Genomic DNA, 14,491 nt, shown 5'->3' on the forward strand with positions numbered 1-14,491 from the left:
AATTAACACATCGTAAATCAATTATACTTCAATAAAATTTAAAAAAAATTTTTTTTAAGCTGGAAAGAAAGAAAAAGCATTGCAATAAAAAATACATTCTCGGGAATTCCCTGGTCATCCAAGAGGTTAGGACTCGATGCTCTCACTGAAGAGGGCTCAGGTTCAGTCCCTGGTCTGGGAAATAAGATCCCACTAGCCCTATGGTGTGACCAAAAAGACTGTAAATTAAAAACAACAACAACAAAAAAAAACCCCCACAACATTGTCAAATTTAGTATCTGAAACATAGTAAGAACTTGGTATCTGTTTGACAAAACACATAAACATATCAGGTTTACAGAGATGAAAACTAAAATATCTGAGATTAAAAATATGTCAAATGGGATTAATAGCAAACCAGACAATGCAGAACAAAAGTTTACTGAACCTGAAGATACAGCAATAGGAACAACTCAAAATGAAACAACAAAAGTTAAAAGATTGAGAAAAATGAAGAGCACATTACTACACTGTTGAACAACTTCAAGAGGCCCACTATACATGTAATTGGAGTCTCTAAAGAAGAGGGAAAAAGGTAAGAAGTGAGTACACAAAAATATTTTGAGTTAGTAATAGAAAAATTTTTCCAAATATGATGAAAACTATGAACCCAAAGTTCCAAGAAGCTAAAAACAAACAAACCCAAGCACAAGAAAGATGAAGAGAATCACATCAAGACACATCATAAATGAACAACTTAAAATCAGTTGCAACCAGTATACTCTTAAAAGCAGCCAGAAAAAAAAAAGACACATTATACACAGATGAAGAAAGAACAACAATAAATTACTTATCAGAAACAATGCAAGCCAGCAGACAATGGATCAACATCTTCAACCTAGAAATCTATATTTAGTGAAAGTATCTTAAAAACAAAAAAGAAAAGGTGAAATAAAAATTTATTTCAGACATACAAAAGCTAAAAGCATTTATCACCAGCAAATAAGCACTATAAAGAAAAGTTAAAGAAGTCCTCCAGGTAGGAGGAAAATGATACCAGAGAGGAAATCTGGATTAACACAAAGGAAGAAAGAGCAAATGAAATGGTAACTATATGGGGAAATACAAAAGCCTTTTTTTCCTATTATTTAAATCTCTTCAAAAAATAATAGACTTTTAAAATGATTAACAATTTTGTGGGGTTTATAACTTACATGAAAGTAAATGTATGCAACAACAGATGCAGAGAAAAACGCAAGGATAATGTTGAGAAATTTTTATATGATAGAAAAGAATAGCTTAGTATTTGTGATAGATTTCAGTAAGTTAAAGATGTTCTACAAACCCTAAAGTAAACATTCAATAACAAAAGAATTACAGCTAATAAGCCAAAAATGATACATAATAATAAAAAATACTCAATCCAAAAAGGAGGCAAAAAGGACCAGATGGGGCAGGTAGATATCAAAAAGCAAGATGGCAGAGATAAACCCACCCATATCAATAAGCACATTAAATATAAATGGATTAAATACCCCCCAAAAAGAGGAGTGTCAGACTGAATACAAAAAAGCTCTAGACAAAATTATGTTACCTATAAGAAATGCATTTTAAATGTAAGAACACAGGTTAAAAGTAAAGGATGGAAAAAGGTATACAACTTAACATTAATCAAAAGAAAGCTAAGTGGTTATATTAATATCAGGCAAAGTAAATTTTACAGCAAAGAATAATATCAGGATTAAACGGAGGGAGGTCATTTCATAATGATAAGGGGCCAATTCATCTAGAGCTAACAATCCCAAATGTTTAAGCATCTAAAAGCAGAACTTGAAAAAGTAGGAATGAATAAGTAAGGACAAAGAGACAAATTCAAAGTAATAGTTAGAGATTAACTATAAATTAATAATTGGCAGAACAAGAATTAAAAAGAATAAAAACACAGAAAACTTGAATAATATCATAACTAACTTGATCTAATTGACATTTAAAGGACACTCCACTTGACAACGATACACTCTTTTCAAGGGTACACAAAATATTTACCAGAAGAGACAATATTCTGGGCCATAAAATAGTCTTAACAAATGTAAAAGGATTCAAGTCACACAAAGTATGTTCTCTGACCACAGCGGAATTAAACCACAAATCAATAACAGAAGATATATGAAAAAAATCTCCAAATATTTGGAAACTAAATGACACTTCAGAATAACCCATAGAACAAAGAAGAAATCAAAGAAATCAGAAGTTTATGTTGAGGGAATTCCCTGGTGGTCCAGTGGTTAGGACTCTGTGCTTCCACTGCAGGGAAACAAGTTGGATCCCTGGTCAGGGAACAAAGATCGTGCATGCCATGCATGATGTGGCCGAAACAAAACAAAACAAACACAACAAACACAACAAAAAAGTTATGTTGAACTGAATAAAAATAAAAACATAACACATCAAAATCTCTGGGATGTAAACAAAACATTACTTAGAAGGTAGTTTATAGCATTAAAATCCTATATTAGAAAGTGAGAAAGATCTCAAATCAACAACCTTAGATTCCAGTTTAAGAATTTTTTTAAAAGAAGTGCAAAATAAAGCAAAACAAAGCAGAACAAAAAAATAATAAAGATCAGTGTAGAAATCAATGCAACAAAATTGTAAAACAATGGAGAGAGGGAAAAAAAGCAGTTTTTTAAAAAGTAAGATCAATAAAACTTACAAACCTCTAGACAGATGAAAAAGAGAGAGGAGAAACACATTACCAATAACAGGAATAAGAGAAGTGGCATCACAACAGATTTTTAAAAGTATAATAAAAGAAAATTATCGAAAACTTTACATCAATAAGTTTGACAACATTTGACAATGAGTGGATAAAATGGACAAATCCCTTGAAAGACACAATTGCCAAAGCAGACACAAGGAGAAATAGATAACATGATTGTAAATTCAATTTTTACAAAAGTGTCCTACAAAGCAAACTCAATACTCACAGGGCTTCACTGGTTAATTCTAGCAAACATCTAGGAAGAAATAATACCAATTCTACACAAACTATTCCAGAAAATGGAGAAGAGGGAATTACGTGCCAACTTATCCCATGAGGTCAGCATTACTCTGATCCCAAAGCCAGACATAGACAACAAGAAAAGAAAATTACAGACCAGTATCCCTCAGGAACATAGGTGTAAAACTTCTGAAAAAAATTTTTTTTGAAAATCAAATTCAATACTACATAAAGCAGATAATACATAATGACTAAGTGGAGTTTTTACCAGGAAATGTAATGTTGATTTAAAAATTTAAAGTTAACCAATGTAGTCACCATTTTACAGACAAAAAAAAGGAAAATCCTCTGACTATATCAATAAATTCAAAGAACACATTCAAAAAATCCAAAATTCATTCCTGATAAGAACTCTCAGGTAAATAAAAATAGAAGGGAACTTCCTCAACTTAATAAATGACAGCAGGCTTCCCTGGTGGTGCAGTGGTTAATGCAGGGGGGACATGGGTTCAATCCCTGGAATCTGCCTGCCAATGCAGGGGACACAGGTTCGATCCCTGGTCTGGGAAGATCCCACATGCTGCTGAGCAACTAAGCCCATATACCACAACTACTGAGCCTGAGCTCTAGAGCCCGCGAGCCACAACTACTGGGCCTGCATGCCACAACTACCAGAGCCCATGTGTGTAGAGCCCATGCTCCGCAACAAAAGAAGCCACCACAATGAGAAGCCTGCACATCACAACAAAGAGCAGCCCCCGCTCACCACAACCAGAGAAAGCCTGTGTGCAGGAACGAAGACCCAATGCAGCCAAAAAACAAAAAACAAGATCCAGTCACGAAAGACCACATGTTGCATGACTCTATTTATATGAAATGTCCAGAATAGGCAAATCTACAGAGATATAATGTAAGATTAGTGGTTGCCTAGAGGCTGCGGGGTGGGGAGTGGGGCTGGAGGAAACAGGAGCGTGACTGCTAAAGGGTACAAGGTTTCTTTCTGGGGTGACGAAAATGTTCTAAAATAATTGCGGTGATGGTTACAAAACTCTATAAATATACTAAAACCCAGTGAAGTGTATATTTTAAATGGATGAACTGTATGGTATGTATATTACATCTCAATGAAATAGTTACCGAAAAAAAGGAGAAGTAGCTATTAGCCAGAATTACGAACTTATATCCAAAGTCTTCTGATAAACTCAAGCTTTAACTTACAATTAACAAAGAGGTATAGCTATTAAATAACATGAGACAGAATATTAAAAAATAATTATTTAACCCAAAAGCATCTCAAGAAAGGGAACAAAGAAAGAAAAAGCTGATGGGACAAATAGAAAACAAGTAGCAAATGGAACATTTAAAGCCTACAACACTAATGATTACATTAAAGGGAAATCTTTTGAATGTGCCAAGATTACACACTACATGGGCAGAGTAAATAAAAAATCAAGACCCAATTATATGCCACCTATAAGAAATTCACTTTAAATATAAAGGCACAAAAAGATTAAAAATAAAAGAACAGAAAATGTTAAACCATGTTAACCATAAATTCTTAAAAAGCTGGAGTGGCTTTTATATGAATATCAGACAAAGGAGCTGATTGTCAAACGAAATAGCACAGCAAAAGGAACCATAAACAAAATGAAAAGACAACCTACAGAATGGGAGAAAATATTACAAACAATGCGACCAACAGGGGCTTAATTTCCAAAATATACAAACAACTCATATAACTCAACAACAAAAAAATAAACAACCCAATCAAAATATGGACAGAAGACCTAAATAGGCACTTCTCCAAAGAACACATACAGATGGCCAACAGGCACATGAAAAGATGCTCAACATTGCTAATGATTAGAGAAATGCAAATCAAAACTACAATGAGGTACCACCACACCCTGGTCAGAATGGCCATCATTAAAAAGTCTACAAATAGGGACTTCCCTGGTGGCACAGTGGTTAAGGATCCGCCTGCCAATGCAGGTGACACGGGGTTGAGCCCTGGTCTTGGGAAGAACCCACATGCCGTGGAGCAACTAAGCCCGTGTGCCACAACTACTGAGCCTGTGCTCTAGAGCCTGTGAGCCACATCTACTGAGCCCGCATGCCACAACTACTGCAGCCCGCGTGCCTAGAGCCTGCAACAAAGAGAAGTCACCACAACGAGAAGCCTGCACACCACAACAAAGAGTAGCCCCTGCTCGCTGCAACCAGAGAAAGCCGGCACACAGCAACAAAGACACAACACAGCCAATCAATCAATTAATTAATTAATTCATTCATTCATTCATTTTTTAAAAGTCTACAAATAACAAATGCTGGAGAGGGTGGGGAGAAAAGGGAACCCTCCTACACTGTTGGTGAGACTGTAAGTTGGTACAGCCACTATAAAAACAGTGTGGAGGTTACTCAGAAAACTAAAAATAGAATTATCATATGATCAAACAAAATAAACTTCAGAACAAGCATTATACCAGATACATAGAGGGAAATCTTATAATGAAAAAAGGAGATCAATTCATCAGAAAGACAAAGAAATCCTAAATGTATATGTACCTAAGGACAAAGCTCCAAAATACATGAGCCCAAAATGGACAAAACTGAAAGGAAACATACAAAACCACAAATACAGATGCAGATGTCAACACTCTCCTTTCAGTAACTGAGAGGAAAAGTTGATAGAAAGTCAATAAAAATATAGATGACTTAACCACTCTCAACCAACCATATCTAACTGACACATATAGAACATACTGTGTCTGGTGCACATGTTAGTCACCAAGAGAGATCATTTACTAGACCTTAAAACATTTGAATAAATTTAAAAGGACTGAAATTCTATGGCATATATTTTCTGACAAGAATATAAATAAATTAGAAATCAGTAACAGAATAATATCTGGAAAATCCTCAAATACTTGAAAATAAAACATACTTCTAAATAAAACAAAGAAGTCACATAGGGAATTAGGAAATATTCTGCACTGAATGATAATAAAAACACAATATATCACCATTTGTGAGGTACATTTAAAACAGGGCTTAGAGAGAAATTGATAGTTTTATATACTTAAAACAAGAAATGTTTACAATCTATGATCTAAGCTTCCAACTTAAGAAATCAGGAGAAAAGCAAATGAAACCCAAAATAAGTAGAAAGGGACTTCCCTGGTGGCACAGTGGTTAAGAATCTGCCTGCCAATGCAGGGGACATGGGTTTGATCCCTGATCCAGGAAGATCCCACATGCTGCGGAGCAACTAAGCCCGTGTGCCACAACTACTGAGTCTGCGTTCTAGAGCCTGTGAGCCACAACTACTGAGCCTGTGTGCCACAACTACTGGAGCCCATGCACGTAGAGCCTGAACTCTGCAACAAGAGAAGCCACTGCAATGAGAAGCCCACGCACTGCAATGAAGAGTAGCCCTCACTCACTACAACTAGAGAAAGCCCACATGCAGCAACAAAGATCTAATGCAGCCAAAAATAAATAAATAAATAAAAATTTTTAAAAAAAGAATCTTCAAAATAAGTAGAAAGAAGAAGATAATCACAGTAAAAGCAAAAATCAAAGAAACAGAAAACTGAAAAAAAACTAAAAGATGGTTCTTGGAAATGACCAACAAAACTGATAAATGTCTAGCTAGACAAATCAAGGAAAACAAAAAGAAAGAGAAACTACAAATCACCAATAGCAGGGAAAAAAGGACTTCACTATAGATCTTACAGACATTAAAGAGTAAGTATTGATTATAAATAACTGTGCCAATAAATTTGACTGAAACGAACAAAATTACCAAAACTGACATAAGAAGAAATAGAAAATCTGAATAGCTCTACATTTAATAAAGAAATTTAATTTGTAATTTAAAACCTTCCAATATAGAATACTAGGGGTACAGATAGCTTCACTGATGAATTATATTAAACATACAGGGAAGAATTAATACTAATATTTCACAAACTATTTCAGAAAATAGAGATGAAGGGAACATTTCTTTGCTCCTTTTAAGAAACCAGCACTATCCTGATATCAAAGCAAAGACATTATTAGAAAAAAACAGAACAAAACTACAATCATCACCCACCCAACTCTGGCATCACCATGACCACCACACACACAGCAAAGGCCAAAATTTGAACTGATATTTCAAAGAGAAGAATGGCCAATAAGCTCATAAAGAGGTTCAACATCATTAGTCATAAGGGAAATACAAATTAAAATCAATATGAGATACCTCTACATGCCCACTAAAATGGCTAAAACTAAACAGAATGACAATAGAAAATGTAGGCAAGGATGTAGAACAAATGAAACTATCATACACTGCTGGGAAATGGGAGTGGGATAAGGTAGGAGTGTGATACAATCAATTTAACACACACTTAACACATGACCCAGCAATTCTACTTTTTTCCATGTGACTATTTACCCATAAGAAAAGAAAATATAAACACACAAATGACTGTTACTGAATGTTTATAAATACTTAATTCTTAATAGCCCAAATCTAGAAACAACCCAAATGTTCATCAACAGGTGAATGGATAAATAAATTTTGGTATTTTCATACAACAAAAATAAAAATGAACTATGAATAAAAACAAAAAAATTACTGATACATTCAAGAACATGGAAGAATTCCAAAAGTATATACTGAGCAAAAGAACGCAAATATATATGCCAAAAAAGTATACACTGTATGGAGTACATTTATATGAAATTCTAGAAAAAGCAAAACTTACCTATAGTAACATCAAATAGGTCAGCCATTGTGTGGGGCCAGTGGTGGGGGTGAGGGGGACTGGAAAGGAACTTGAGGGAACTTTGTGGGGTGACAGAAATGTTCTAATTCTTGATTAACATGGTGGTTACACAGGTACATATGTTTATCAAAACTGAGGCTGTACATTAAATATATGTGCATTTTTTATGTGTAAACAAAGTTGACTTAAAAAAGTAAAAGAGTGGTATGGCACACATATAGGCATATGTGAGTGATATACCCCACATCACTCACAAAAATAACCTGGGCTAAATATAAACAAAGAAAACAAAAATGCAATCACATTAAAGGAAAAATAAGATATGTTTATGATCCTGGAGAAGGAAAAGCTTTCTTTAACAAGACATTAAAAAGCAAAAGCTTTATAGAAGAAAAAGATAAATTTATTCATCAAAATTAAAATCTTCTAGACCATAAAACTTAAAAGGGCTCTAACTGGGAGAAACATTTGCAGTATGTGGAACAAATTATTTGAATCCAGAATTCAAACAACACAAAACAAAAAAAGAAATTCTGCTGAAACTTATTCAGTGAAAGATGTAGCGCAAAAGGGAGAGGAAATAGTCCAATTCATCCACATAAAAGTTAAATGGACTAAAGATGATGAACCTCACTAGCAATCTAGGAAATGGAATGCCATTTCTCACTCAAAAGACTGGTACTTAAAATAACAAATAGTGGTGTGCATGTAAGGAATAATGGAGAATACAAGTGGGAGTACTGACTAGTACAATCACTATGAGGGGATTTGAGAGAATATATTAACTACATACTCTCAATATCCAACAATTATACTTCTTGCTCTTTACACAAAAGAAACTCATATGCACACAAGAAGGCATGAACAAAGTTATCCACTATAGCAATGTTTACAATTTAACTTGGCAACAAGTTAAATACCAACGGGAAATGGCTAACGTAAGATATACTTATAAAATGGATGCAGTTAAAAGAACTGAAATACCTCTATATGTAATATATTATCTATATAAAATCTCCCTCTCTCTCTCTCTCTTTCTATATATAAATATATATATATATAAAAAATAACATGAAAAAAAAACATGAAAAAGTCTCTAAGACCTATTGCTGACTGATGAAAAATACAGTAGACTGTATCTGTACAGAAATTAAACAAATGAGAAAATGCATGTATGTAACAATTACATTACATGTGTATTTAAATGCATATGAAAAGACTTGTAAACATATGTATGAAATAGCTCTGGTGAGATGTAGGAGACAGAATATGGGGAAGACTATTATTAGGGGTCCTGCCCAAACTTTCACAAGGAGATTATATTTTTGCATTATTTGTATAAGTATAAATTAATGTAAAAAACACAAATCTGCTGATTTTAGATGAGCTTGGAACTGCTGTCTGAGGAACCTTTACCGTATGACATTAGGTATGGTTGTTGTGTCCTCTGGAAAGGAGTTCCTCATACAAACAGTTTGGGAAGCTCTTATCATCTGTGGCCTAGAATATCATAATAGTTTGCAACAAACATTGATGACTTCTAAGTCTCTTTCCCATGTTGCCTTCAAAGATTTTCCAAGTATCTCTCAATCCAAGTTAATCTCGATTCTATGTTCTAGTTTTATTTTCTTCATAGTAATATCACTATCCAAACTTACCTATTTATTCACTTATTTATTATCTATCTCCCACTAGACTGGGAATGGCAAGATAATTCTGAATTCACATGATTTTAGTCAAGCCATTTAGAGTTTTCTTACAGTATAAAGACACACTTCATTTACTTACCTTAGTTGGAAAAGGAAATTTGGAAGGCTCGGTTTTGCATGGTGTATGAATAGCCGTTAGAGGGGGAGGCCATGAATGCGTCATCTCCTGAAATGTAATTATTACAGTTTGTTTTCAAGCAGGTCAAGGATAAAAATTACACAGCTAAAAACCAGATCTGTATTATAAATGCTGGTTTCGTGAATGCTCCTCCAAAAGTATACATATTTAATCAATCAATATTAATTAAGCACAGTCTGTGCAAGGCACTATGGGGTAGGTAATAGGAAGATAAATAGTTTACACTCTCTAGCTTCAAGGAGCTTAGAGTTAAGATGGTAAGACCTGTGAACAGTTATAGAAATCAGCCTGTAATCAAATACAAGGCTAGTAAAATGCTACTGAGGAAGAGGTTGCTGTGGGAGTGGGAGGAAGGGAATAACAGTAAGAAAAGCAGCCAGAATTTACTGTGTACCTTTAATGGGCCAGATACTGTTATTTTGGTCAGGTGGAAGAAGTAAGAAGAGAGCTGTCAAAAGCACACAAAGAGGAAGACAGACAAGAAAGGCCATAGGTCTGATTTCATTCAATGCCTTCCGTCTAATCATATGTCAAGGATGTCCAAGTAGAGGTTTGGATACAATCACAATGTATATGTTAGAGAAGCAGGAGAGAGAGAGGTATCAGACTTAGAATAAGGAGGGAGTGTTTTATCTCTGGCATTTAGTTCAAAGTAAGCCATCGAGTAGTCTGAGAAAATACAATAAATTAAAGGTGATACAACTTTTAGGAATTTACCCTATAGCTATACCCACACAGTTATGTAAAGATACATATTCAAGGGGTTCACACTTCTAAAAAATGAAAACAACCTAAATATCCAACAACAAAGGATTAGATTACCAGACATTCATACAATGGAACACCAAGCAGACAGAAAAATGAGAAAGTTACCTACTGAAATAAAATGATATCCATAGTTACTGTTAAGTGGCAAATACAAATCATAGTGTATATCCTCGTAAATGTCTATGGATGAAAAAGTCTCTGGAAGACAGTTAACAGTGGCTACCTCTGGACAACAGAATGACTGAAGGAGGAAGAAACAAGGGCACTTGATGCAGCTTCTACCACTTCAATCTCCTGAAACAGCCACCTGCACTAAACTTGCTCTTTATCCTCTTACAAGGCTTTATTTTTTAATAGCATTTCACTTTCTGAAGTAATTGTATATAATTGATTATTTCCTATATCCTGCTCAAGAATGTCAGCTCAAAGAGTGCAACACTATCACTGTTATCACCACTATGTCCCTAGTGCTTGACACACAGTAGGTACTCAATTAGTAAGCTTTGAATTAATACATCATTTTTTACAATAAACATATATTACTTTTAGATTAAAAAAACTTTTTTTCCTTTAAGTTCGTGATGGGGTTCCCAGAAACAATATGACTACAAATATCAAGAAAACACGAAGGGGGACTTCCCTGGTGGCACAGTGGTTAAGAATCTGCCTGCCAATGCAGGGGACACGGGTTTGATCCCTGGTCTGGGAAGATTCCACGTGCTGCGGAGCAACTAAGCTTGTGCACCGCAACTACTGAGCCTGCGCTCTAGAGCCCATGCACCCTAGGGCCTGCATGCTGCAACTACTGAAGCCCGAGCACCTAGAGTCTATGCTCCGCAGCAAGAGAAGCCACCACCATGAGAAGCCCACGCACCACAACGAAGAGTAGCTCCTGCTCACCACAACTAGAGAAAGCCTGTGTACAGCAACAAAGACCCAACACAGCACCCCCCAAAAAAAAGAAGAAAAAAAAAGAAAACATGAAGGGAATGTAGACCTGAACTTCCTTGCACACTGCACATAGGGGAAGGGAAAAGAAACAGAAATTCATATGCCCCAGGTTTTCAATGTTGGCATTTTACACTCAAATACCAAAATACCCTCAATAGAAAATCTATTTAACGCCCTACCATCAAATGACTGAGCACCTATTACACCCAAGGCCATGTGCCAAGTCCTGCATATACATAAAATATAGAATAAATGGTCAGTAACATCAAAGATATAATTAAATATAAGAAAATCTAAGATTTCTTCCAGGTATTAAAGTGCCATGCATTTTTGAGGATTTAGGAGTAAAGATATATGCTCCCTTAAACTTTTTATGTACATGGCAACTGAAAAATGAATGCAATATGAGTTATCACTGTGGTCTGACAGCCTGATACAGGAGTAATAAGGATTTCAGTGGGATTCTAAGAAAAAACAGAATCTATGTATAACTGAAGAGGAAGGAGAAACACATTCCATGAAAGTTTACTTCACAAAGATGAAAGAGCAAGAAAGTGTATGGCTTAGGGAAACCAGTTTGGCAAAAGTGGTCAATCAATAGTGCGAGAGGGTGAAACTGGCCTGTGGACAGCCTAACATTTAAAATGTTAAATTTGCACACTATTCTTTCGAGGGGCCTTAGAGAGCCACTGAAAACTTCTAAGAAGGATATCACTTTATGAAGACAAAGGATTAGAGCAAATAATCTGGCAGCAATACAGAAGGCAGAGGAGCAGGGAGACTCTGGAGACAGAAAGGCAGAGTGAGGACTGTATATTACAATTACTGAAGCTCAAAGTGGCAGAAATGGAAATGAAGGAATGAACATTTTCAAGGAATTTTCAAAGTCTACATGAAGTTTTTGTGATTAAATAGAACATGAGAGAAAGAAGTGGAAAATAACTAGGATTCTAGGCTTATAAGCAAGGGAGAATGGTGATACTATTAACAGAAGTTAACTCTGATAAATACGGCTTTAGACATGTTGAGTCTGAAGAAGCAGGGAGAAATCCAAATGGAGACCCGGCTAAGAAGCAATTGAGAGACACAAACCAAAACCCAAAGGAGGCCAACGCAGGAAAGACTGAATAGCTGTCTAACAGGTAAATCCCAAAGGATGGAGGAAAATCACATCAAAGAGGAGAAAGAAAAGAGGAGAGGCTAGACAATGCACCCATATTTAAGAGATAAGAGAAGACACAAGTGTTCCCAAAGGGCAGAGAATGTGAGACAAGAAAGGTGTGTGGAAAATAAAAACAGTGAAGCATAACAACAGTCAAGGAAGAAAGAATGATGTTTTCTGAAGAAAAAAATAAAAATTCTTTAAAACAGCAGAAAGAACTCAAATGAAGCCTCTGATGACATGGAAGATAATGACCTTGGAGAAACAAGTTCAGCAGAATGGTAGAAGTAAAAGAGATTTTAAAAGGCTACAGGAAGGAAGGAGAAAATAAAGTGGAAGCAGCCAATGTAAGTAGTCTTTCAAAAGTATCCATAGTGAAATACAAGTACAGACACAAAAATTCAAGAGTGTACACAAAAAATACAATATGTGACTGATGGGTTTTGTCTATTGAGCCAAAAGCAATCACTGTCACTCAGTTCACTGGACTTTCTCTTTTTCCAAAGGACGACGTTTTCTTTTCCCAACAGAAGAATGTACTCTTCGGTCACGGGTCAAGTTTAAACATATTCCATTAAACACTCAAAATGTGTAGTATTCAGAGAAGATCTTTCATTGTAGGATTTGACCAGTATATACAGATGAGCTACAAAACAAGCTATTTTCAACACAATGGTTTGACTGATAACTACTGAGATTTTTAGTACTTCAACTTATTAACCAATAAACCTGAGAAGGTACAGTTTATATTCGGTTTCTTCCTCTTTTCAAAGCAAGCTGTTAAGACTAGAGTTTGTTTTTACTTACAAAACAAAAAAACAAACCAAAAAACCCCAGCTTTTTGAGGGCAAATAGTACACAAACCAAGTGATTTAGAACTTAAGTATGAATATAAGTAGAACAGAGTCATTTTTGATGGCCATAACCAGGTTATACATGTAAGCAATCTGCTGCAGTTTCAGATACTTTGTGAAATACAAGGGGGAGGAGGGTAAGAGGGTAGCAAAGCATCATAATTAAAGAGACTAAAACTATTTTTTTTTTAAACTTACTTTAAGAATTTCATCCACACAGCTCACATCACCAGAAGCAGATGCCTAAAGAAAGAGGAAAAGAAACACACATTAGATCTGGAGTCATTTCTTATTAGATTTTCATCATTTGTTGCACAGCTTTAACATTATTAGAAATGAGATTAAAATTAAAGGCATATTTAGTATCCCACTACTCTAAGTCAGAACACTAATTAGAATCTTTGGACTAATTTCCTTAAAAACAAATTTTCAAGCAGTAAAAATTTTAATCACCAAGCTGTACATGACTGGAAGAACTTTATATTTAAAAAAATTTTTTTAATTAATTAATTTAGCTTTGGCTGCATTGGGTCTTCGTTGCTGCGCGCAGGCTTCCTCTAGTTGTGGAGAGTGGGGGCTGCTCTTCATTGTGGTGCGCAGGCTTCTCATTGTCGTGGCTCCTCTTGTTGCAGAGCACGGGCTTGAGGCACGCAGTCTTCAGTAGTTGTGGCAGACGGGCTCAGTAGCTGTGGCACATGAGAAAAGTGTGGGACCAGGCAAGTCCCAAGATAAGATTTCTTAAAAAAAAAAATTTAAGGACTTCCCTGGTGGCGCAGTGGTTAAGAGTCCGCCTGCCAACGCAGGGGACATGGGTTCAAGTCCTGGTCCGGGAGGATCTCACATGCTGCGGAGCAACTAAGCCCATGTGCCACAACTATTGAGCCTGCGCTCTAGAGCCTGTGTGCCACAACTACTGAGTCTACACGCCCAGAGCCCATGCTCCAAAACAAGAGAAGCTACCACAATGAGAAGCCCGTGCATCGCAATGAAGAGTAGCCCCGGCTCGCAGCAACAAAGACCCAATGCAGCCAAAAAAGGAAAAAGAAATCTTACCTTTCTTACACTTGGATTAGAAATAATTTTTTAAATGTACGTTTTTCAGGTGAACAATTTGTCAAAAATTTAAAAGCTGGTTTATATACAAAATATACCA

General features: G+C 35.6%; 1 protein-coding gene across 7 annotated transcripts in view; it reads right to left on the reverse strand.

The window, feature by feature from the left end:
• AFF4 (ALF transcription elongation factor 4) overlaps positions 1-14,491 on the reverse strand; it is a 105,481-nt gene that overhangs the window by 45,961 nt on the left and 45,029 nt on the right. For all 7 annotated transcript variants that reach the window (XM_059059904.2, XM_059059906.2, XM_067031618.1 and 4 more), the window contains 2 exons: positions 13,537-13,581; positions 9,544-9,630 (listed from right to left, as the gene is read on the reverse strand). In XM_059059904.2, the coding sequence (XP_058915887.1) occupies positions 9,544-9,630; positions 13,537-13,581 (132 nt within the window). The remainder of the gene's footprint in view (positions 1-9,543; positions 9,631-13,536; positions 13,582-14,491) is intronic.

This window comes from Kogia breviceps, chromosome 4 (assembly GCF_026419965.1).
Source record: "Kogia breviceps isolate mKogBre1 chromosome 4, mKogBre1 haplotype 1, whole genome shotgun sequence".
NCBI classification, from domain to species: domain Eukaryota; kingdom Metazoa; phylum Chordata; class Mammalia; order Artiodactyla; family Physeteridae; genus Kogia; species Kogia breviceps.